At 43.2% G+C, this 25286-nt stretch overlaps 2 protein-coding genes and 1 long non-coding RNA gene across 4 annotated transcripts in view; 1 reads left to right on the forward strand and 2 right to left on the reverse strand.

Moving 5' to 3' along the window:
• The window catches only part of PSMD12 (proteasome 26S subunit, non-ATPase 12), a 30763-nt gene extending 26616 nt beyond the window's left edge, over positions 1-4147 (forward strand). The window contains exon 11 of one of the 2 annotated variants that reach the window (XM_004090421.3): positions 1022-4147. In XM_004090421.3, the coding sequence (XP_004090469.1) occupies positions 1022-1231 (210 nt within the window). In that variant the 3' untranslated portion in view covers positions 1232-4147. The remainder of the gene's footprint in view (positions 1-1021) is intronic. The other variant, XM_030827635.1, reaches the window with a different exon arrangement.
• Positions 4148-10297: 6150 nt separating this feature from the next.
• Positions 10298-14026, reverse strand: LOC105738571. Its single transcript, XR_001114399.2, has 2 exons — positions 11934-14026; positions 10298-11470 (listed from the first exon to the last, which is right to left on the reverse strand). It is a non-coding gene; the product is annotated as an uncharacterized LOC105738571 (long non-coding RNA).
• A 1228-nt stretch (positions 14027-15254) lies between these two features.
• LOC115838255 (golgin subfamily A member 6-like protein 9) lies at positions 15255-19898 on the reverse strand. The gene is made up of 6 exons (XM_030827100.1): positions 19526-19898; positions 17765-17882; positions 17110-17156; positions 16847-16930; positions 16113-16191; positions 15255-15721 (listed from the first exon to the last, which is right to left on the reverse strand). Exons 1-6 carry the CDS (start codon positions 19607-19609, stop codon positions 15255-15257), a joined length of 879 nt encoding a protein of 292 aa, XP_030682960.1. The 5' UTR covers positions 19610-19898.
• Positions 19899-25286: the final 5388 nt, after the last annotated feature.

Consider the following 25286-nt stretch of genomic DNA (forward strand, 5'->3'; position numbering starts at 1 on the left):
AGTCCTTAGAAGTCAAGTGTCTTGTCCGTGGTTCATAGTTGCCAAGTAGCAGAGCATATATTCTAACCCAGCATTTCTGGAAACAAATTAACTGTACCATACTGCCTTTTAAGGGGAAACTTTGTAGAAAAGGGAGTAGACCAGCTTGCCTTTGGCATGGATACCAGCAGTATTGAGCTTGCAAGAAGGCGGATTCAAACTCACCCCTGACTGAATCTACTCAGATTCTATTCATTCCCTAGACTATCAGTAAAATAAGTACTTATTATAGGAAGTCAGCAGTTGCTAACTTTTTTTTTTCTTTTGAGGCAGAGTCTCACCATTTTGCCCAGGCGGGAATGCATTGGTGTGATCTCAACTCACTGCAACCTCTACCTCCCAGGGTTCAGGCGATTCTCCTGCCTCAGCCTCCCGAGTAGCTGGGACTACAGGCGTGTGCCACCATGCCCAGCTAATTTTGGTATTTTTAGTAGAGATGGGGTTTCACCATGTTTCTCAGGCTGGTCTCGAACTCCTGACCTCAAGTGATTCACCCACCTCGGCCTCCCAAAGGGCTGGGATTACAGGTGTGAGCCACCACACCCAGCTGAGTGTTACTAACTCTTAAAAATGAATTTCCGGGCACGGTGGCTCACGCCTGTAATCCCAGCACTTTGGGAGGCCGAGGCGGGCGGATCACGAGGTCAGGAGATCGAGACCACGGTGAAACCCCGTCTCTACTAAAAAATACAAAAAAAAAAAAAAATAGCCGGACGTGGTGGCGGGCGCCTGTAGTCCCAGCTACTCGGAGAGGCTGAGGCAGGAGAATGGCGTGAACCTGGGAGGTGGAGCTTGCAGTGAGCCGAGATTGCGCCACTGCACTCCAGCCTGGGCGACACAGCGAGACTCCGTCTCAAAAAAAAAAAAAAAAGAATTTCCCTGCATATTGTTGGATGAAGAGTTTAGAAAATGCTTTTCTGAAGTTTTGTTTATCGTCTGTAATTTATCCTGTCTTAATCCAATTCATCTTTCTCTCTTGCAGGAGTCTGAAGCCTTTCTCTCAAATCTAGTAGTTAACAAGACCATCTTTGCTAAAGTAGACAGATTAGCAGGAATTATCAACTTCCAGAGACCCAAGGATCCAAATAATTTATTAAATGACTGGTCTCAGAAACTGAACTCATTAATGTCTCTGGTTAACAAAACTACACATCTCATAGCCAAAGAGGAGATGATACATAATCTACAATAAGGGTCTTAATGCTTTTAGAAAAAAGTTAAAATTGGAAGTCATTAAAAAAAAAAGACTGTTATAATGGTGTATATGTTGGGGTTTTTTTTCTAAGCTTCTTTGTCTTAAATTTTAAAATAGTGAATATGTTTGAGACTCCCTTTGACCTTTCAGTTCCCCAAGTTCATTGTTAACTTTACATTTGCAATTGGTGCAAAAACACACATTTCTGTCATCTGAATACACAAAAAGTTGTGTCATAACTTGCCCAGATATGTTTTTCTATCATTTGAAACCTTTTTAGCTACTGTTTGTTTTCATTCAACTAACACATATTCCAATAATAAAAGCAGTATATACATATTTCCTTTCTACAGTTACCTCTGATTCTAAACATTTTGTGGGGTAGTGATTTGCCAAGTGTTTTTTAAATAAAGCAAATTTCATTATAAAGCTATCAGTCATTTAGTAGAATAGAAAAGCAACATAGAGCATACAAGAACATTTGGGATAGAGTTGTGATTTGTGAAGAATTTGTACTTTGATATTGTGGCAGAAAGTCTAGACTGAGTGTGTATGCAACAATCTGGTAAACTGTAGACTTTTTTTTTTTTTTTGAGTCAGGCTGGTTCCAGTCACAGTAGCTTGATTGCTTTCAGCCCTCATCCTCTGACTTGATCAGTTGTTCAACAGAATCAGCTGACATAATTGACACAGGTGTTAAGTCTGCCCTGTAGGGATAGTGACTCCTCTTTTTTTTTTTGGCTCTTCTTCCTCTCCCCTTTCTTTATATGGGTTTAAATTTAACATAAAGTTGTTTTTATAAGGCTTATTTGTGGCTTTTACTTGTAAGTCTAATTACATCATTATTGTTCCAAATTCATTATCTCTGTAGGAACTTTTAGTTCCATTATATGAACACTGGATAATGTAATTTTTTTTAATGCTTTAAAAAAATGGCAAAAAGACGTCAGGCCACCCTCTTAGTAAGTGGTGTAGTATTAAAATATTTTCACGGAATTAAAAGTAGCTTGCTGTCAAAGAAACATCTGAGGTGAATTGGTATGAACGAATTTTGCAAGTTTTTTTAATTTGATTTATTTCAGAGAAAATAGAAAAAACAATGTTAGAAGGTTATTTAAAATGATGTTTAAATGAAAGTGTGAGGTCTACTTTAAAAAAATTCAAATGAAGAGAAAAAGAAAAACAGCATTCTAGAAATGGCATTTTCTCCTAATTAATTTTCCACTAAATGGAAAATTATCAATTGTCCTATTTTATAATCCCAGGACTGAAGACAGTTGTGGGATATCTGTCATATTTATCCTGTGAGTCATTGTGAATAATGACATACAGTACTGAAGTAATCTAATTTTATTCTTTGGAAATTCAATGCATTGGTCACATTAATAACATCAACATCTGCTATCACTTATCTTTTAAAACTAACCAAAAAAGGCTGGGCGCAGTGGTTGACACCTATAATTCCAGCATTTTGGGAGGCCAAGGCGGGTGGATCACCTAAGGTCAGGATTTCGAGACTAGCCTGGCCAACATGGCAAAACCCTGTCTCTACTAAAAAAATACAAAAATTAGCCGGGCGTGGTAGCGTGTCCCTGTAGTCACAGTTACTTGGGAGGCTGAGGTGGGAGAATTCCTTGAAGCTGGGAGGCGGAGGTTGCAGTGAGCCGAGATCACGCCATTGCACTCCAGCCTGGGTGACAGAGTGAGACTCCGTCTCAAAAAAAAAAAATTGGCAAGTTCAGGAACAGAAGTTCACACTAGCAGAGTATGGTTTTAATTTTCCTTTGAATGAAGAAGATAGAAGATAAAATTGTGTATTGTTAACTTGTAAATAAAATTGGAGCTAATTCGAAACTAGCTTCTCAATAACTTCATCTTTCTAGAGACTCATTACCTGTGGGCTTGTCAAACCTGGACTATTTGGCCAAATATGTTGCTATAGAGATTGCAAGTGTTCCTCCTCTTTATTTTTTTTTTATTTTTTGAGACGGAGTTTCACTCTTGTTGCCCAGGCTGGATTGCAGTGGCACGATCTTGGCTCACTGCAACCTCTGCATCCCATATTCAAGCAGTTCTCCTGCCTCAACCTCCCAAGTAGCTGGGATTACAGGCGCCTGCCACCACACCTAGCTAATTTTTGTGTTTTTAGTAGAGACAGGGTTTCATCATGTTGGCTGGGCTGGTTTCAAACTCCTGACCTCAGGTGATCCACCCGCCTTGGCTGCCCAAAGTGCTGGGATTACAGGCATGAGCCACTGTGCCCAACCCCTCTTCGGTGTTTCTTTAACACACGCTAGGCTCTTTGTGTGTTATGATTCAGTGCTATTTGTAACTGTGTCCCAGTGACCAAATTGCACTCGACTCGATCAGCTGTTGATCCATTTCTGGTTTTTTCCGTCAAACATTAATCCAGCAAATTTATGAGGTATTTACCAACTTCTTATTACAAAATAATTCATTAGCATAAAGTACAATAGTAAAATATTTGAGTTGTTCAGAACCTCAATTCATCCTGTTTTACATTTCAGAGCTAAAGCTGGCAATCAGGCAAAGAAGCACTTTGTTTTAAATGTGGAGAAGATAACACTTGATTCCATTTCATTGTCATTAGTGTATTAACCAGCAGGAGAGGTGATGAGCCATTTTTCAAATGAAATACCTTTTATTTCCATATAATTTTTTTATTTTAGAGTTCAATAGCTGTTTCTATAATTATCCTCAATTTCCATATGTTACTGAATCTGAAAAACTCATCTTTAAAATTCAAACAGTTCCATTCTCTCTCTTGTAAGTGTTAAATGTGATAAAAGTACATATTTTAAATTGTTTTCAGCTCTTGGATATAGCAGCAATAAAAACACTAATTTGTGGGTATTTAAGAAAACCTGGAGAATAAACTCTTACTTTAAAAGATCACTTCTCTTTTCAGTTCTCATTGTCTGAAACAAAAGGCCATAATTTTCATTTTTACCCCAAATCATCTCTCTCTAAACCTACTTTTTTGTTTTGTCTTTTAAGACTTTATTATATTTTTAGAGCAATTTCAGATTCACAGCAAAATTAAGTGGAAGGTACAGAAATTTCCCATATTCTCCTTGCTCTCACACCTCCCTCATTGTCAACATCCCCCACCAGAGTAGTACATTTTTTACAGTTAATGAATCTGTATTGACATCATTATCACCCAAAGTCCGTAGTTTACAGTTCATTCTTGTACATTCTGTGAGTTTGGACAAATGTATAATGGCATGTATCCACCATTATACCACCATAACACTTCACCGCCCCACAGTTCTCTGCCAGTTCATACCTTCCTGCAAATCCCCTGACAATTGAGTCTACGGTTTCCATAGTTTTTCCCCTTTTCAGAATGTCATATAGTTGGAATCACAGTAGGTAGCCTTTTTTTTAGATCGGCTTCTTTCACTTAGTAATACGCATTTCCATTTCCTCCACATCTTTTCATGGCTTGATAGCTTATTTCTCTTTAGTGCTGAGTGATATTCCGTTGTCTGGATGTAGCACAGTTTATCCATTCAGCTCCTGAGGGACACCTTGCTTATACATTTTGGCAATTACAAATAAAACTGTAAACATCTGTGTGCAGGTTTTTGTATAGACTAAGTTTTCAAATCCTTTGGATGAATCTGAACCTGTCTTTTAAGCAGTGACAAAACACCTTGCACATTTGTTTCAACAGTCAACTGACCGACTTTGCCCCTCCTAAACTCCTGATTTGGGGTTGGTGGCTTAGGCCATGCTTTATTGGGCGCTTGACAAGTGGTTCTTCATCTCAAGGCCCATCAGAATATGTGCGGGGCTTGTTACACACAGATGCTGGGCTCCACCCCCAGATTCACACTCAGTTGGGATGGAGTGGGGCCCACGAATTTTAATTTCTAACAAGTTCTCAGTACCAGAACTACTGGTCCATGGACCACACTTTGAGAACCACTCTTCTTGACAACATGGGTAGTAAGGACTAGAAAAGAACTGAAATGTGTTGGTGTTTTAGATTTTTAGGGGAAAAAAACATGGATATCAGTTAAGGTACATGTGACAGTAAAGGTACATGTGACGGTAAAGCTACAGCGTGTGATGCTCCTCCGGAGCCCGTTGTTTTGGGAGTTTAGTGATTTGAAAGTCTGCTTCCATACTGCCTTCTGTGATGCAGAGAAATGGTGTTGGCATTTTTGAGAGGATATTAAGCAATTTTCCTTAGAGCTTTATTTTTATTTTTATTATTTTTTGAGACAGAGTCTTGCTCTGTTGCCCAGGCTGGAGTGCAGTGGCACAATCTCGGCTCACTGCAAGCTCTGCCTCCCCGGGTTCACGCCATTTTCCTGCCTCAGCCTTCCGAGTAGTTGGGACCACAGGTGCCCACCACCATGCCCAACTAATTTTTTTGTATTTTTAGTAGAGACGGGGTTTAACCATGTGTTAGTCACAATGGTCTCCATCTCCTGACCTCGTGATCCACCTGTCTCGGCCTCCCAAAGTGCTGGGATTACAGGCGTGAGCCACAGCACCCGGCCCTGTTTTTTTTTTTTGAGACAGAGTTCCCCTCTTGTCACCCAGGCTGGGGTGCAATGGCATGATCTCAGGTCACTGCAACCTCTGCCTCCTGGGTTCAAATGATTCTCCTGCCTCAGCCTCCTGCGTAGCTGGGATTACAGGCGTGAGCCACCATGCTCGGCTAATTTTGTATTTTTAGTAGAGACGGGGTTTCACCAGGTTGGTCAAGCCGGTCTCGAACTCCTGACGTCAAGTGATTTACCCACCTCGGCCTCACAAAGTACTGGGATTACAGGTGTGAGCCACCACGCCTGGCTTTTTTTCTTTTTTCTTTTTTTTTTTTTTTTTTTTGAGACAGGGTCTCATTCTCACCCAGGCTGGAGTGCTTACTGCAGCCTTGAACTTCTGGGCTCAAGTAATCCTCCCATCTCAGCCTCCCCAGTAGCTGGGAGTATAGGCGTGTGCCACCATGTCTGGCTAATTTTTTAAATTTTTTGTAGAGGCTGAGTGTGGTGGTTCATACCTGTAATCCCAGCTACTTGGGAAGCTGAGGCAGGAGGATTGCTTGAACCTGGGAGGTTGAGGCTGCAGTGAGCCATGATTGTGCCGCTGCACTCCAGCCTGGGAGACAGAGCGAGTGTAGAGACAGGGTCTCACTATATTACCTAGGCTGGTCTCGAACTCCTGGCCTCAAGGGATCCTCCCACCTCAGGCTCCCAAAGCGCTGGGATTACAGGCATGAACCACTGCACACAGCCTGGAGCTTAATATTTAGTATATGGAAAGAACTGAATGACATTTCTTTGAAGGTTCCAAGTTTCATTATCTTGCTATTTCTTTTTACTAAATTAGGGACCATGTTTATCTTTGTAATCCATTATTTGCTACATAGTAGAAACTTAAGTGCTTGTTGAATTGCTTCTTAATCTTTTTTAACCCTTCATTATCACACCCTGCTGGAATTTTGTTTCTATCTTCATGTCCAACCTTACATTATTCTGAAAAGTTTTTTCCCAAGAGTATATCCACCGTAAAAAATAGACTGGGTATGGTGGCTCACACCTGTAATTTCAACACTTTGGGAGGCCAAAGCAGGAGGATCCCTTGAGGCCGAGTTCAAGACGAGCCTTGCCAAGACAGTGAAATCCCCATCTCTACAAAAAAATTTAAAATGGCTGGGAGGGAAAAAACGATTTGCTATAGCTCAGATTAGCCTAGCATAATGGTACGTACCTGTGATCCTAGCTACACAAAAGGCCGAGGTGGCGGAATCCCTTGAGCCCGGAAGATGGAGGCTAGAGTGAGCTGTGATTGTGTGCCCAGACCAAACCACAGGTGGGGCTGCTTATTCTCACGGCCCAGTAATGAGATGTAAATGAATTGGGAAAGAAGGGAGTTTATTTCTGTGACCGGGTACAGGGTAAAGGCCTGGAAAATATCGCCAGACCAACTCAAAATTACAGTTTTCCAGAGCTTATATATACCTTCTAAGCTATGTCTACGTGTAAGTGTGCATTCATCTAAAGACATAAGTGATTAACTTTTTTTTTTTTTTTTTTTTTGAGACGGAGTCTCACTCTAGGCTGGAGTGCAGTGGCGCGATCTTGGCTCACTGCAAACTCCACCTTCCGGGTTCACGCCATTCTCCTATTCTCCTGCCTCAGCCTCCTGAGTACCTGGGACTACAGGCACCTGCCACCATGCCCTGCTAATTTCTTGTTTTTTTTTTGTTTTTTTTGTTTTTTTTTGCTACAGACAGGGTTTCACGGTGTTAGCCAGGATGATCTTGATTTCCTGACCTCATGATCCGCCCACCTCGGCCTCCCAAAGTGCTGGGATTACAGGCGTGAGCCACTGCTCCTGGCCATAAGTGATTAACTTCTAATCATTAACTAAGATCTGAGTCCTGAAGATCTTCTGGAGCCTCAGTAAATTTACTTAATCTAAATGGGTCCACGTGCTGGGGTGATTACCCTTATCTTGTCTCCTGCTAAATCATGGAGGTTTGGGGAATTTCTTCAGATCCCCCAGTAAACTTGTTTGTGGAGGTCTGGGGAGTTTCTTCAGCCCCCACTCCGCCCCCCGCCAATAAAGCTTGTTTAATCCTAAACGGGTACTGTTAAGAATTCCTGCGTTATCTTGTCATGCTTTAAGGCCTAGGAAGGGCCTGGGCAAAACTCTTGATGGGCTTTTGTTACGTTCCAGCCTTTGTAGAGGGGCGTTGGCTCTCTCAGCTTTTAATATTTAACTTCACCACTCAGTCAGTGCTGAAACAGTTGTTACAGACGCCTGCGTTAGTGAGACCTGGCCTGCCACAATCGCACCACTGCACTCCAGCCTGGAGAACAGGGCAAGACTGTCTCTTAAAATAAATTAATTTAATTAAATAAAAGTAAACACTCAAAGTCTCTAAAACATGTCCCAAATTGTAGCTTCCAAGATTACATTGGTTTCTTCAAGTTTTCCAACATGAAGAACAGTTTAACAAGTCTGAAATGCCCATTTAAGAAATAGGACTCAGCTTCCCTTTGTAGTTCTTCCACTCTCCGCCCCTCAGATACTTCTAACTTCACTGGAAGGAAATATTCTACCACTTTCCCATATTTCTTTCATTTTATTTAGTGAACACTGTGGTCTACCACGCAGCTAGTCTCCTTCAAGACTGAAAAACTTAGTCCTGAGACTGTTAATGACCCATAGCTGAGTGTGTCCTCACCCGCTTCCTCCACTCCCCGTGATCACCTTCAGCTGAAGAGAGCTACCTCCCTTCCAATGACGAATTGATACAAGAATATGAAGTCCTGGTCCTCTTGCTACAATTTGGGACAACCCTGAAGGGCCATTTTAGCTTTGGAGAATTCCCCCAAGATTGACTGAGGCCTTTGTTACAACCATATTGTGATTCAACTCCTCCCTCTTCCCAATCCTCCTTCCTTCACTTGCTTATGGGAGTTGATCTCCCAAGCAAGCCTCAATAAGCTCTCTGTGCAAATATCCATTTCAGAGTCAGCTTCTGGGGGAACAGGACCTATGATATTTGGTGCTGGAAGTGATCTGAGAAAGCTGACTCAAAAAATTGGATTTCATAGCCAGCTTACCAGTTGGCCAGTTGGCAGTGAGAACCCCATCACTGGTAATAGGTGGAGCATGTACAGCCCCCAGCATACAGTAGGGGTGCAGTTGTTAAAACTGCTGGTGAGGCCGGGTGCAGTGGCTCACACTTGTAATCCCAGCACTTTGGGAGGCTGAGTCTCCCAAAAAAACAAAAAAGTTGAAAAGGCCACCCTGTGCAGACAGCAGAGGGAGGCGAGGGGACGGAAGGGAAGACGCCTGGGGTGGATGGAAGTCAGTGCCCTTGGGTGCTGGTATCTGTCTTCCCGGCCACTGCTGGATCAGGCTTCTGAGCCTGTTGGCTGTCAGGGCCGGACTGTGCCCCATAGGTGCCATGGCAGTCCCCGTGAAATCCACCAGGTGTCACCAGGCAGCATACAAGTAACAGGCCTGGAAGATCCCCAACAGCCCAGCTGGACATGCTGAGACACTCTGGGGCTCCTCATTCAGTGGGACAAACTCCAGGACCCAGCGAAGGAAACAGGAACACACCAGGCTGAGCAGTATGGCTAAATCCATTTATTCCAAAATGAAAAGCAAAATAAACAGGAGTCGCATCACCAAGGGAGCCACGACCCCATCCCTGCCTCCTTCCTCTGTCCTATGCTAGCAATAAATACGTTTCCCAGATGCAAATAATTATTAGAACCTCCTCACCATATGCCAGCTCTAACCTCCACTAGGTACAATACAGGGGTGGCCCCACCCCCCAGAATATACAAAATGTTACACAGATACAATATATACACTGGGGAAGGGGGGGTCACCCCAGCAGCCCGTGCCCTTGCCTGGTCTACTGTTAGCCCCACTGTCCTGCCTCAGCTGCCTCTCTGAATAAGAAGATGGGAGACCCCTGAGGGAAAAGTTGCTTTGGTGAGAGTAAGGAGGCCATCAGACCTCCTCCAAACAAACCAACTCCACCAACCTCTGGCTCTTAAATAACAAACATCATCATGCAGAAAGTTAAGGACTCAGCCCTGGTCAAGGTGGGAAAGGGTCTGCCTCCCCCCATTAGACAGGGGTCTTGTCTTGCTACCCTAATGGTAAAGGGGTGACTGGGAAGGGGTGGTAGGGACATGGTGGGGGCGGAGACTCCAGACCCACTTCTCCAGGCTTATGTTGACAGGGGCCTGCTTTTATTTATTTTTATTTATATCCCGTGACTTTATTTTTAATCCCATAACTTCTTTTACACGACTTTTTAAATAACTTTTCATACAAGTTTTTTCTACTTTTTTTGACACACTTTTCCACATTTTTTATCCCATAACTCTTTCATCCCATAACTTTGTTTGTTCTTTTAATAAACAGACTTATATAGTTGCAATTTTGTAAAAATAAAAACAGATTATCTCATGCCAAGCGTGCCCATTATTTGCAGGCTATAGTATTTAATACTATAGTTTTCAAGACACACAAAATTTTAAGGCAAAAACAGCACTTTGCAACAATTTAATAATTTATTACATTACATTACAGTAACATCACAGCAGTCAACAATGCCACTTTAGGCAAAAGTCAGTATTTCCATTATACATTCTGTTTGTAAGAATTCATAAATAGGTAAAAGTCATTCTAAGAAAACTTGGCAAAAAAAGCTTTGGACTGGAATTGGCATTTCTTTCTCTACTTTTCCTTCCCTTGGTTTCTTTCTTTTAAACTACAGTATTCATATTTAAAATGTTTTGACTTATTTCAAAACATTAAGATAGCAGTTACATTTTTGAATAGTTATTTTAAGATGACTAAGATAAAGTTTTAGAGAAATTATATTATGGATAGGGCTGATTTACATTTCCACATTTTCAAAAAATTAGCTTTGGTTTTAGAACCGATTTTTTTCATTTCAAGAAAACCTATAGGTTTAACCAAATACTTTGAAAATAATCATCATATATTGCAGTCTTTAGATAGGTATTTTGATTCTTTACTTCCTGCAGAAATTCACATTTATTCAGTTGAACTCACATTTTAAAAATCTGTTTCTGATGAACTCTAACCTTCTAATGTTGCCTTCTAAGCAAATTGAAAGCTGCCTTATACTGAATGAGGAAGAAAACAAATACTTGGCTGAATGAGGTATTGCAAAAGACTGCATGCACTTTGAAGAAAGACTTAAGTTATTGTCACACGGTTTCCATTCTTTTTAGCTTTTTCTTAAACATATGACAAAATACCTACACAAAGAGTGGTATTTGAATTAATATAGTACATTTATTTTTCAGACTGACATTGAGCTTAAATATGCCCGTATGTGATTTAATCCATAGGTACCCAATGAATACATTATTGTCAGATTGGTTACAGATGCTAAACGCTATCTGAAGGTCATTCCTGGTCACTTATATGTGTCAGGGTAAAAGCGAAGTGATTTGAACAATAAAAATACCTTTGAAATAATTTATCAATGTATTAGGTAAACCCAGTTTCAGAATGATAAAGAAAAACTGTTAGACCAAATAATGTGGCTAATTAACAGTGATAGGATTTCTAGCCTGAGGGTTTAAAATGGACTTAAATTAACTGTCTTTAAACTGAACTCAAATAATGCAAAAGTGGCAAGTTCAGAAAATAAAAGGCAAGAACAGGACCTTAAGTCCATTTTAAACCCTTGGGCTGGAAATCCTACCACTATTAATTAGCCACATTATTTGGTCTAACGGTTTTTCTTTATCATTCTGAAACTGAGTTTATCTAATACATTGATAAATTCATACAATTTGGAAGAGTCAGTTGAAGTCACAAGGGCTCAATATTTGCACTCTTTCAGTGAATGCAGGCAATTTTCTTATTCAATCTGTAAAATCATATTACTGATCTCCTATTAATGTCATATTTATAAAAGTATCATGAGGATGCCAAATGCTAAAAATGGAGATGGTCTAGTAACTAGAAATGCCCACCCCAGGGAGCGCAGATACATCTCTCCCTACATCCTAATGATATGATGTATTTTGGAATACAGACATTAGAACTTCATGAAGCTTTAGCTGTTGATTCTTTCCCAAGCATCATCCAGTTAATGATTTAGGCAACATATGACTGAAATAATTCATTGATCATGCACATTAACATAAATGTTACACAAAATACGCCTCTAACTGAAACCGAGAGGTATAAAAACATATTTCAATCTTCGTAAAGAACTTTGTGCGGAATTATAACTCTGTGATTGTATAGACACTTTTCCTCATAACACTTTGACATTCACAAACAGTAGATTGCGCTGCAGTTTGTAACCATTTTAAGTTGCATAAACGTCTCCTTGATTTTCAAATGTAGTATACTACTGTCTACTAAAACTCCTTTTTGTTTCAACTAAGTACTCTCACATATATTAGTTTATAATAATGTTTCTTATTATTTTTAAAGTGTTTTCCATTCAAGGAAAAGAAGTAAATTCCTATGTCAGATGGTTGAAGACTAGGTATTAGCCAGAGAGGTCTAGATGGTAAAATCCATCTTCCAGCCTCAAATAAGCTCCATGAACATAGAGGAATGCCAGGTGTCACACACCTTTCCTTCACTCGAATTCATTCTTGACTAGAGCCTGTATGCCTGTTCCAGGGACATTTAAACTCTTAAAGGATTTCTTCTGATCTTTACTAAATACATTAAGAAGAATGCCAGCCAGTGCCCTTTTATGTACTGGGACATGTAGTCATGTGATTAAAACAGGGAACATGAACTCTGACTTTAAAATGTATGTAGATATAAATGCTCTCAGCTAGAAAAGGTTTTCCACATCCACAGTCATGATGGGAGCCTTTCACTCCTCAGAAATAATCCCTTTTTAGGTCGTCAAAAAAGAGTACAACTGCCACAGCTCATGATGCAATATCTTCATGAGCCCAGAGCACATACAAATCCTAAGGGAACTACCATAGTACAGTGCTCATTCTTGGCACCGGAACAAATGAAACATTCTATCCTGCACACACCTGCCAGAGCAGGCCACTTTCCTCTTCTGGGAGATTTAAAAAGCTCCCCAAAATGTTATTACTCCCATCCCCAATACACAGAAAAAGGGGGAAAGGCTGTTTCCAGTGCTCTGCCTTTAAACAGCTGTAAATGTCAGTACTCACAGTGGCATATTACAAAGTAATAAACTGTGCACTTGAGGGCAAACCACATATTGAGCTAATGAAGAGCTCACTGTGATTAGGATTCGATCAAACATAACAGCAGAACATAAGCAAATTTTATCTGAATTCCGTAATGAATATACATGCTGCACTAACATTAAAAAAGCATGGCAGCCTATCCCAAACCAGCAAGAACAGTTGTGTGCATATAGTGGGTCTTTGTGTGTTTGAACTCCCACCACATAAGGGCAAACTCGATATGCATGCTAACATCCTATAATTATCAAATTAAAAAAATGCTAAAGGATGCCAGAGTGAACAGGAGGGAAAGACCCACTCTCCTTTAATTTTTACAAATAAATTTAAATTATAAATTAGAAACACAAATAAATTTAAACTATAAATTAGAAACACAAATAAATTTAAACTATAAATTAGAAACACAAATAAATTTAAACTATCAATTAGAAACACAAATAAACATAAGTGGCTCTAACTTTCAAATGAAGTAAATGAATTGTATAGGAGATTAACCCCTTAACCGTTTTTTTTTTGTTTTTTGTTTTTTTTAAATTTCTTGACCAGCTCTTGAAGAAGACGTCTCTTCCCGTTCTTGGCAGCCCGAAAACAATGGCATGCAGCCTCTCCTGCTCCTCCTGCCGCCTCTCCTGTACCAACAGCTTCTCCACCCAAGCCTGGGGAGTCCTGCATTACAGAAAGCAGCTGCTGGATCTGCTGTGCAGTGGGGTTGTCATGGGGAGAACCCTCCCTCTCCTCTCCTGGTGCAGGCTCCACGCTATCAGTGAGGCTCACCTCACAAAGATCTTCAGGGAGAGGGAGGGGGGTGGGAATCTGAGCACAGTGCAAGCCTCCCCTGCTCCTGACTGCCCACCCCACCTGAGGGCTCTACTCACCACCCTGCTTGTCAGCAACACCCCAGCTCATGTGGGATTGGGGCTCCCAGAGCGGTACACAGGTAGTGGTCTGGCTGCTGCTGCAGACTCTGAGCCTCTTGGCTCTTCAGCTCCACCTGCAGGAAGACCCTGGGCATGAGGGCATGTGGTGGCTGGCTTCCAGATTCCTGGCCCATTAATAGGGAGCGAGGCCTGTGGGGCTCTGTGGCCTGCCCAGGCCCCTGGCCCCTTGCTCCAGGCCTAAGAGACTGCCTCCCTTGCCTAGAACCCCATGCCTCCTTCCCCAGCCTCAAATCTCACGTCCTTTTTCCCAGCACTGGTGGAAAAGCAGGGGGAGCCAACCACCATCTGCTGAATGTGCTACATGCCTAATGTTTCCACATATTATCTCATTTAATCATCAGCACCTCTGCAAGGAAAAGGCTACCTTCCTTTTGAAGTTAAAGAAACAGAGACTTAGATGCAAAGTAGTTGAATTATGACCAGTGGAACTGAGGTCAGAATCCAGTTTGAATCTAAGGAGTCTTTTTTGTTTTTGTGTTTTGTTTTGTTTTGAGACAGTGTCACTCTGTGTCCCAGGCTGGAGTGCAGTGGTGTGATCTCAGCTCACTGCAACCTTCACCTCCCGGGCTCAAGTGATTCTCGTGTCTCAGCCTCCAGAGTAGCTGGGATTACAGGAATGCACCACCGGGCCCAGCTAATTATTATTATTTGTTAATTTTAGTAGAGATGAGCTTTCGCCATGTTGGCCATGCTGGTCTCAAACTCCTGACCTCAAGTGATTGTCCTGCCTCAGCCTCCCAAAGTGCTGGGATTACAGGTGTGAGCCACCACACCCAACATAAGGAGCCTCTTATACCACTGTCTCTTCCTTTGTGATTGGGGGCTCCATGCCTCTAGCTGGGATGATGATGTCCAGACCTGGGAGGAGCCCAGGGCTACCCGCCTCTAAAAGTCAGAGGGCAGGAAGCAAGAAACAGTCATAGGACCACCATGGAGTGTGCTGGGGTCACCTGCCCCCAGGCTGCAGCTGCCTCTGGCCTGGCACCTCCCCTCCCCAGAGGCTGGTGCCCGCCTCCCAGCCCTTCTTGGATGGGTCAGAGGTTAACATCTCTTTCAGCTCACCCAGCTTCTTCTCCTTTACTTTCTGCTCCACCAGCTGTAGGGTCTTGTTCTGGACAGAGAGAACCAATCAGTGGCCACCCACTAAAACTGGAGACCCCAGAACTTGGTGCCTGCCTCCCATGGCACCGGGAAGGGTGGAGCCAGGTTAGAAAAATCATCCCCTCTCTCCCACAGCCATCAGAGCAGGGCTCTGGCCTTTAGAAGTACCATATCATGTGAAGGCTACAATGCCCCATTTTACAGGTGGGGAAACAAAGGCCTTGAGGGGGGCTAGGGAAGAGGGCAGCCTCCCCAGGTGGGGCAACGCACCAGGTCCTCCGAGGCGCTGGATGGCTCGTTGCACTCCTCATCGAGGGCTTCCCACTCCGGCTCCAGCATCCTCTCCAACTCCCGCGGCCTCTCCTGCCCTGGCGGCTCCTCCTGCTGACGCAGCCTCTCTTCCCACTGACGTAGCCTCTCTTCCTTTTCACGTAGCCTCGCTTCCCAGTCACATATCCTCTCCTCCTTTTCCCATATCCTCTCCTCCCATTCACATAAGTTGTTGTCCAATTCACATATCTCCTCCTCTGTTTGACGTATCCTATTCTCCTGATTACGGAGACACTTCTCCAGTCTGGTGTTCAGGAGAGTCAATATCTTGTTTTCCACCTCGGCCTGTAGCTGTCTTCCCATGCTCTCCAGCTCCTTCCTTAGGAGGCTGGCCTCCTCCTGTAGCTGCTCCACCTCAGAGGGCCCTGCTGGGGTTCAGCCGAGAAAGGAAGCAGAAAATAAGGGCCTCTGGATTCCCCCCCCCAAAAAAAATCCTCCCTTTGATACACAGCTCCTCCTCTCAGGCTTCCGAAACTTGGCCTCACTGCTAATGATTCCTCACACCCGGATGGTAGCCAATCTTCCAAGTCACTTTCAGATAGAGAGCACTGTGGGTGGCTGACAACGGGCACTCCTCCCTCTTTACTGATGGGGACACTGAGGCTCATGGAGATGACAAGACTTGCCGTCTCCTGGCACAGACCTCTTTCCCTCTGCCTCAAAGCCCTTCCATCCACCCACGTCCCTGAGGCATTCTAAGTCACCCCCACAGACCTCTGATGCCAGTCCTGCTCCCAGGTCATGCCAGCCCCATCTTACCCGTCTGGTGTTTTAACTTGAACAAGCTCCTGGAGAGCTTCTGTAATGGATGCTTCCCCTTCTTCGACGTGCGAGGAGCCTGCCCAAAGCACGGGGGGAAAGGGCCCTGGAGAGAGGGGCTGGTGAACCTCTAGAGACAGACTTTGAGAAAGGCCCACCCCCCTTCTGCCAGCTTGTGATTAAAAAGGTGCATTCATTCAACAAACATTTACGAGCACGTACAGGCCAGGTACCATTCTTCATAGCAGAGATACAAGACAGCAAAGGACAGACAGGAGCCCTTGGCCCTGAGGTTTCCATTCTAGGGGCCTTTAAATCTCAGACTTTCAGAGCTAACCGAGACCTTTGATACTCTCTACCTCCTCCAGAAACATAAGCCTAAGGAGGAGAGATGGCTTGTCCAGACTCAAAAGCAAATTAGGGACTGAGGCTGGGCAGAAATTCCGGCCCCTGACAACCATTCAGGCTAGTGCTTCCCTAAGAAGTGACAATTCCAGGGCATGTGTGGCAAGGACTAGAGCAGGGGTGTCTGGAGAAGAGAGAGTCAGCAAAGAGGGCAGTGCAGAAGAGCCATGCTGCATGTTCTGTGCTCTGGGGTCCCTCCAGGTGAGACCAGGGTACCCCAGCTCCCCATTTGCCCTTGGCATCAGGGGCCCCTAGCCCCTTTCTTCAGGGCCCCAAAGGGAAACTGGAGTCCAGGATTGACAGGCTGGAATCAGGGGACCCCACTGGACTCTTCCCAGTGAATTGATGTTTTCGCTGAGTTGGCCGATTATTGTGGAGCTTGAATCCAGGGCTGCCTCTAGTTGGTACTGGCTCTGAGGTGCATGCAGAGAGGAGGAGTTGGAGGAAGATTGTGGGGAGGGGTAGAGAGAACAATCATTAGGGCTGGGGGGGTGTGGGCTCTCAGCTGGCAGAGGGGCAACAAGCCCCTGCTGTGGGAGGAGGTGGAGGGCTGGCCTGCAGGGTCACTGCACCTTGGCCCAGGGCCTCTTACCTCTAGATCCTTCAGGGTAGATGATGCAGGGCCCTCCCTGTACACACCTGTTGTACTGCCAGAGATGAGAGTGCACATGGAGATGTTCTGTCCCCCCTCACTGTCTAAGCCCTCTGACTTCCTTTCTTCCCCATTGACTGGCAAAAGCTTCTTTTCTGCCTATCTTGGGCCCTTTGTCCCATAACTCCTTTGTGCCAACTTCTCTCATGGTTCTTATCTCCCCACCCTCCCACCGTGGGGCCCTTTCAGTGACTCCTAAAGGGACGGCCTGATGGCAAGTGGCTCTTCTCATTGGCCTGGCTTCCCCTTGAGACTGGGGATGAGGAAAATCAAACAGCAATGACCATTTCCTGGATGTCCTGGGTGTTTGCAGCAGGCCATGTACTAAGGATGCACATAAAAGCAACAATAACGAATCTCATTTAAACTTCACAAATGGAAGTCAAAAAATACCATCTCTATTATACAGATGTGAAAAGAGAGGCCCAAAGACCTCAAGCAACTTGCCCTAAATCATATCCTAATCAATCCTTAGCAGACGGAGAGGCAGGATTCAAACCCAGGATTCTTAACCAGTACCCAACAGTCCGTCCACAATCTTAACAATTACCCTCTACTGCCCCTTGGGCCCCCTGTCCCCAGGAGCCTGGCCAGCCAAGACTCACATCCCCAGGTGAGTGGTAACCACGAGAAGTGGATGCTTCAGGGCTACTGCTATTGATTTGCTTTCCTCCTGGAATGCCAGGGCTCTTCCTCTGCCATAATTTTTTTAGCTGTGGGAAAAAAGAGCAGTAACACTTGTGAGAACTATCAGCCCCTATAGCCACATCCTCCTTTACAGTTTTGACAAAATACTCTTATACACCATCTGATTTAATGCCACCAACCACTGTACAAGGTGTCGTCACAATCATTTAGTGAATGACAGGGATTGATAAAGAAAGAAAAAACAATACTGGAACTTAAACTCAGTCCTCTGACTCCAAGCTCTGGGGTTTTGCCTTGAATCAGCAGCTGCCAGGGACCAAAACCAGGGGCAGAGGTAGAAAAGTAAGCATGAAGCAGGCAGGAACTGTAGGCCATGTGGTTTAGAGTCATACATCCTCACACGTCTATTGGTGTGAAGAAGTGCACCAGTACCTCTCATACTTTCATATCAATGTGTCCTCATGGCAGAAGGCAGCTTTTCTGTTAAATCTGGGAATTTATCAGGAAGATGACAACCCAAGCCTCATTTCAGAGAGAAGTCTGGTATATGCTTGGAAACCTATGTGTCTGTCATCTCTAAGTACATTAGTGTTTTTTCTCAAGAGAATCAAGGGAAAATGATGCTTCAGAAAGATGTCCCACATTTATCCTGTGGCACTCAAAGTACCCCAGGTTGAGATGATATGAGGAAGATTCAAGCTGTCAAGTTCAGTTTCCCAAGATCTATTCCACAGAAGATGGGCAAATCTCACTTCAGAGACCACGGACTGAAGGGCAGTCTGGTCCCAGAAGCGTGGAGAACTCAGAAAAAAATGTTAAAGTCTCTCTGGAAAGTAGAAGCCTGGGAGAAAACCAAACCAAACCCATTCTCCCATTGCCACCCAGAGATACTGTCAAAGTTTTGAGCTCACGGGCGAAGTGTAGGCTTTTCCCACTGTCAATTAGACATTGTTAAGGGAGTAAGGCAGCCTGAAACCTCCTGCTCCTAGGTCCCATAGTCTCCACTCCCCTTCCAGCTGGAAATTTGTGCTGCAACCAGAGGAACCAGAAATGGGGTGAGAAAACTTAGGGGACTGGGTTGTAAGATCAAAGGCCGGTCTTGCAGCAGTAATGACAGTTCCTAGGGGGACTGAGACATCACTACATTCCACTCCTCCCAGGGGAGGGGACCACATCAGCGCGATGCCCAAGTAGCCGCTCCACGATGGGGGAGGGAAACACACGGTTTTGACCCAGGTCCTCGGAGACGCCAGCCAAAGAAGCCCAGGGAGGTCGAGCTTGGGGCAGCAAGAGGGGAGGGCAGAGTCTGCAGTAGGGAGCCCCAGGAGTCACCAGCCCAAAGTCACCCAGGGATGACTGGTGAGGGCGGGGCCTGGGGCTGGGGGACCCAGGTCCTGGGAGACACAAGCCCAAAGAGCCCAGGGAGGTTGGGCTTGGGGTGGCAGGAGGTGAGGTCCGAGTATGGAGCAGGGAGCCCCAGGAGTCACCTGCCCAAAGTCACCCTGGGGTGACTGGCAAGGGCAGGGACTGGGCTCCTTGCTGAAGGGGTGGGGCTGACTGACAAGACTTTGGTCGGGGGAGCCCAGAGGCGCTGGGTTTGGGGGGCCCAGTCTGGTATGCCTCAGGAGTGGTATGGACTCTGGCACTGGTCTTGTCATCAGAGGGGATCTGTGGCTGGGTTGGGGGCCATAACCTGGTGCGTTTTTACCTTTTTCTTGGCTGCAGCCAATTTCCCCTGTTGTGTTTTTTCTGACATCGTGGGGTGCGGAAGGAGGCAGGGTTTGGGCCACATCAGCAAAATCCCAGTGAGCACTGCTGAATGCCTCCAGTCACCTACCAGGCAGCTGTGCGACTGAGCCACAGGAGGCGTAACCAGGGCCCCACTAGAACGCAGAATAGGGGCGTGGCCTTAATACTCCAAGCCCATTGGTCAGTGCGAAAGATGAAAGGGAAAGGAGGTGTGGCCAGGCAGCAGCATGTCCAGAGGGACCTGTGACATCATAAAGAAAGCGGCCCATGCAACCGCTGTCCCCGCCCACTCAGAGAAAGGGGAGGGGCCGCCCACTCTGGGAGAGGGGAGGGGCTGGCTTTTGCTTTAAAAGCTTTGAAACTGTAAAAAATACACTTTAAAAAACATATGTGTGTATACTTTATATATATGTGTGTCTCTGTGTGTGTATCTATGTGTTCCTCCAGAGCTGTCTTCATTATCCAGCTTCTATGCAAAGTCTAGGAATTTGGCCTATATTTTTCATCTTCAAATGGAGCACAAGAATTACCAGTATTACCTTAACTGAGATATAGATCCTATAAAAATGGAAAATCCATAGCATGCTTGATGATTAATGAAGCCAACTATAGTATCCAACATTCCAATAAGACAAAATAATCACAATGATTTCTCTTTTTTGGAAAAATGTTTGTCTTATTCCCCTCCATTATTGTTAAGATTTTTTTAAAAAACAAGAAATACGTCTAATATCTTTAAAAACACAAAGCTTATGGGCCGGGTGCGGTGGCTTATGCCTGTAATGCCATCACTTTGGGAGGCCGAGGTGGGTGGATCACCTGAAGTCAGGAGTTCGAGACCAGCCTGGCCAACATGAAGAAACCCTGTCTCTACTAAAAATACAAAAAACTAGCCAGGCGTGGTGGTGGGTGCCTGTAATCCCAACTATTTGGGAGGCTGAGGCAGGAGAATCACTTGAACCCAGGAGACGGAGGTTGCAGTGAGCCAAGCTCACGCCACTGCACTCCAGCCTGGGCGACAGAGCAAGACTCCATCTCAAAAGAAATAAAATAAAATAAAATACAAAATCAGTAAGAACACAAAGCTTTCAATTTAATAAGCACTTAAAGCTCTTTACTGGTTTAAAACAAACACAAGGCCCATTTTTCTAGAATCACCTGGCCTCTCTAAGCCTTGCAAATGAAACTGAATTTCTCACTTGATACCTGGCTATGACTTGCAATCATGAAAACCAAGAATTATGTTATGTCACCGTGTATTGCTTGTTACCTGAAATCCACACTAGGTTGGGATCAAGGGTTGAATCCTTCATGATGTTCTCCACAACCTGTGTGGTTCTTATCCCAGACCAAACTAAGCTTTTTTCTAGAGTTCTACAATTTACTGTTAATAGACAAGAGTGGTTCTCAAAATGTAGTCTATGGACTAACAGCACCAGCAGCACCCGAGGCCTTTTTATAAGTGCAAATTCTCAGGCCCCGCCCTGGACCTGGTGAATCAGAAACTCTGGATTAGGGTTCAGCAATCTGTGCTGCAGTAATCCCTCCAGGTGTTCAAGAACCTCTGGCATACAGCAGGTAGTAAAATGTGTTTCCTTCTGTAGGTCCAAAGCCAGGGTTACCATACGTTCTGCCTTGTTATGAAACAATGACACGCAATTAAAAGACATCAATCTCCTTTCTACTCCCACCCTCCATCCAATGGGTTTTATTTTTATGATTTCAATAAGAAAACAAGTGGCCATCAGAGATTTAGTCTAGAAAGTATGTTTACAAGTGTCCATTCTCATCCAGGTGATCTCCTACAAAACCATTTACATCCTCTTACATCTCAAGTTTTAAAAAAGTATCTTCACAATGTAAGACTCAGGCACACTAGCAGTTCTATAATAAAACACCAAGTAAATCAGAATGTCCAACTTACTAGAGAAGAAAAGTGGAATTATTGGCTATATGTTCAATTGCATTCAACAGGAAATTTAAGTTTTGAGTTTTTTTTTCACCTTCATACTTCCAAGTTAATAGAATTAAACCAGAATATGCCATTCTTTCAAAGCCTCTAGCCAGGCAAAGTTTTACTGTATTATTTCTTGCTTTCAATGGATATAAAGCAGATTCCTGGTAGGCACATTCTGTATACCTGCAAAGATGCAGAACTAAACAGTTCCATCTGTTCAATATTAAACCAAAAGTGCTGTAAGACCTCGGATGGTGAGTGTAATACTTCAGCACTAGCCCAAAGCCTCAAATATGAAAAGATACCAAGAACACCACTAGCAAACAAAACTAAACTCTCAGCCAGGAGCAGTAGCTCACGCCTGTAATCCCAGCACTTTGGCAAGCCAAGGTGGGAGGATTACTTGAAGTCAAGAGTTCAAGACTAGCCTGGGCAGCATAGCGAATTCATATCTTCACAAAATTTTTTAAAAATTAGCTGGGTGTGGTGGCACACAGCTGTAGTCCTAGCTACTTGGCGGGCTGAGGTGGGAAAATTGCTTGAGGCCGGGAGTTCAAGGCTGCAGTAGCTATGATTATGGCACTGCACTCCAGCCTGGGTGACAGAACGAGACTTAGATAATTACATTTTCTCCTGCTCCTGTTTACACTAAAATCACTAAGTTAAAAGTCTTTCAAATTCGGCAGAATAAAAATTAAGTGAAATGTGACTTTGGAGCTTGGCTAGTGAAGGAAAGAAAGAAAAAAAAGGAAGGAAGGAGGGAGGGAGGGAGGGAACAAAGAAAGAGAAAGAAAGGAAAGGGAGGCCAGGCGCCGTGGCTCACGCTTGTAATCCCAGCCCTTTGGGAGGCCGAGGCGGCGATCACGAGGTCAGGAGATCGAGGCCATCCTGGCTAACACAGTGAAACCCCTTCTCTACTAAAAAAAAAAAATACAAAAAAATTAGCCGGGTGGTGGCGGGTGCCTGTATTCCCAGCTACTCAGAGAGGCTGAGGCAGGAGAATGGCGTGAACCCGGGAGGCGGAGCTTGCAGTGAGCCGAGATTGCGCCACTGCACTCCAGCCTGGGCGACAGAGAGAGACTCCATCTCAAAAAAAAAAAAAAAAAAGAAAGGAAAGGAAGAAAGAGAGGGAAAGAAAAAGAGAGAGAAAGAAAGAAAAAGAGAAAAAGAAAGAGGAAAGAAAGAAAGGGAGGGAGGGAAAAGAAAAGAAAGTAAGAACAGAAAGCAAGAAAGAAAAGGAAAGCAAGGAAGGAAGAAGAAGAAAGAAAGAAACAAGGAAAAAAAAGAGAAAGAAAGAAAGGGAAAGGAAAGGCAAAAGAAAGAAAAGAAGGAAGAAAAAACGAAATGACAAATTACTTACTGGGAGAAAGTTTTTTTAACCTCAATGACAGATAAAAGGTTTGTATCCTTAGTCTATAAAGAAATTTTTAAAATTACTGAGAAAAGAAACAAGTGATTTTCAACCGAAAATGGGCAATGGAGAAACTGGCACTTCTCACAAGAATAAAAATGGCCAATGGCATAAAAAAGATTCAAAAGCACAAGAAATCACAGCAAGGTCATGAAAAAAATGAGATTTTCTGTATAAAGGCAGCAAAGATGACAAATGGAAAAGGGAACCTGGAGCTCTCTCCTTGTTGGTGGGAGTATAACCTGAGTCACTTTTCCTGGAGAATAATTTGAAAATTTCTATTAAAAACCCTAAAAATTATTTTCCTCCAGAAATTCTACTTCTATGAATTCAGTCCAAAAATGTTTGCTTGAGCCCATTAAAATGTATGTATAAGAAAATTCACCTCTGGGGTGGCAGTGATTAACTTAATATACATCCAGCTATTAAAAATGATGATGCCAGGATATATTTACTGCCACAGAAATATGCCCAAAATATAGTAAGTGACAAAAGACTATATATTACAATTCTACTTTTTAAAAGGTTTATATGCATAAAAACATATAAAAAGCAACAAACCAGAATGTTCTGAGTGGCAAATTAAAGATTTTTCTTAATATTTGTCATCGAAATTATTACAAAAAGAATGATTTCCTTTATAATCAGGAAGAATTGTTATTTTCATTTATTTATATTTAAATCTCTTTTCTTTTTCTGATTTTTTTTCTCCTGTATGTATCCCATGTAGGCTAGAATCCCTGCCTCTTGAGGTAAATCAGCCCATTTTTGGGAAGTGCGCTACAGAAAGCTGCCCCAGCTTCCTTTTAAGAGATCTGGAGACATTTTTGTTTCAAATTGTTTTATTGTTCTCAGATTATTTTGTTTAATATATGAAATTGAGGAAAAGACAAAGGAAAGGCTGACTCCCTACCCTTCTGGGGCTACTCTTCCAATTTTTGCTGCTATTGTTATGTATTAATATTCACTGGGTACTAAAAAGATGGGCAGCCCCTTAGATCATTTGTTCTTATCTTTTTCTCATAATCCTACTTCATTCCTTCATTCACTTATTTTTAAAAGGGTCATGTGTACAAATACATAGTTCAGAAAAATTTTAAATATAACTACCTATAAAATTATGTGGCCAAATCCCATTCACAGTCTTATTCTCCTTCCACAGCCAAACACTTTTAATTGGTTCCTTATATATCATTTCAGAATTTATCTTTGCAAATACACATGTATATTCTTATTCTACTCTTCTCTCTCAACACAAAAAGTAGCATACCATGCATACGATACCATTCCTTGTTCCTTTTAAAACACACACACACAATATATGTGAGTTCTTCTACATGAGTACAGAGGTCTTTCTCATTCTTCTTTACAACTGCACAGTATTCATTGTTTGGATGTACCACCGTTCCCTTAACCAGTTCCCTGTTGGTGGACTCTGAAGTCATCCCTGTCATCCTATTACAAACAATAATGCCAAGCATAACCACCCACACACACCAAGTTCATTTCCGAATCTGCCTTTGATGAAGCCTCTGTTTGAATCACCACAAGGTCACTAGGCTGAATAGTTAGCCCCTTTTTTAGTTTTCATTACGTACAGCAGTATGTAGCAAAAGACTCCCTTGGGCAAAGCAAATGTGCTCTTTGGGGATTTACTTCATAACAATAAATGGATAAACAGAACACCAAAGAGAACCATTTCTATTTAACCATGCACATGTATGTATATAATACATGCATATGCATAGGAAGTATACAATAAATCCATCAAAGCATTAAGCATTGTCTCAGTATGGTGGATCTCTGGAGTGCTTTGTAGACAGCCCTCCTTGCCTATCAATTCTTTCTAGTTTCAAAACAGTGAATATATACTATTTTTGGAATATAAAATTTCAATAAATGTTAACTCAAATTAAGCTGGACACATTCCTTCAGTCTGTCCTATATTTGTATGGTGCTCCAGAGTGCTCAAATATCACTTCATTTAAAAAATTTATCTATTTTTTTTCAAATACAGAGACAGGCAGGGTCTTGCTCTGTTGACCAGGCTGGTCTTGAACTCCTACATCCTCCTGTCCCACGTCCGCCTCCCAAAGTGCCGGTATTACAAGTGGGAGCCATCACGCCCAGCCGGCTTCATTTGAGAAATCTTTCCCCAGCACTCCATATATTATGAATAATTCCTCTCTTCTTGTTTAGATAGCATCTTAGTCATGTCTCTATTACCTCATTTGCCACATGATAATCAGTTGCTCACCCATCTATCTCCGTTGATTGCTCATGAGCTCCTCAAGGAGTCTGATTTTCAGCACCTTGAAAAGTGTGCAATACATGCATGCTTCATACGCAGAG

This window comes from Nomascus leucogenys, chromosome 14, assembly GCF_006542625.1.
Source record: "Nomascus leucogenys isolate Asia chromosome 14, Asia_NLE_v1, whole genome shotgun sequence".
NCBI lineage: Eukaryota > Metazoa > Chordata > Mammalia > Primates > Hylobatidae > Nomascus > Nomascus leucogenys.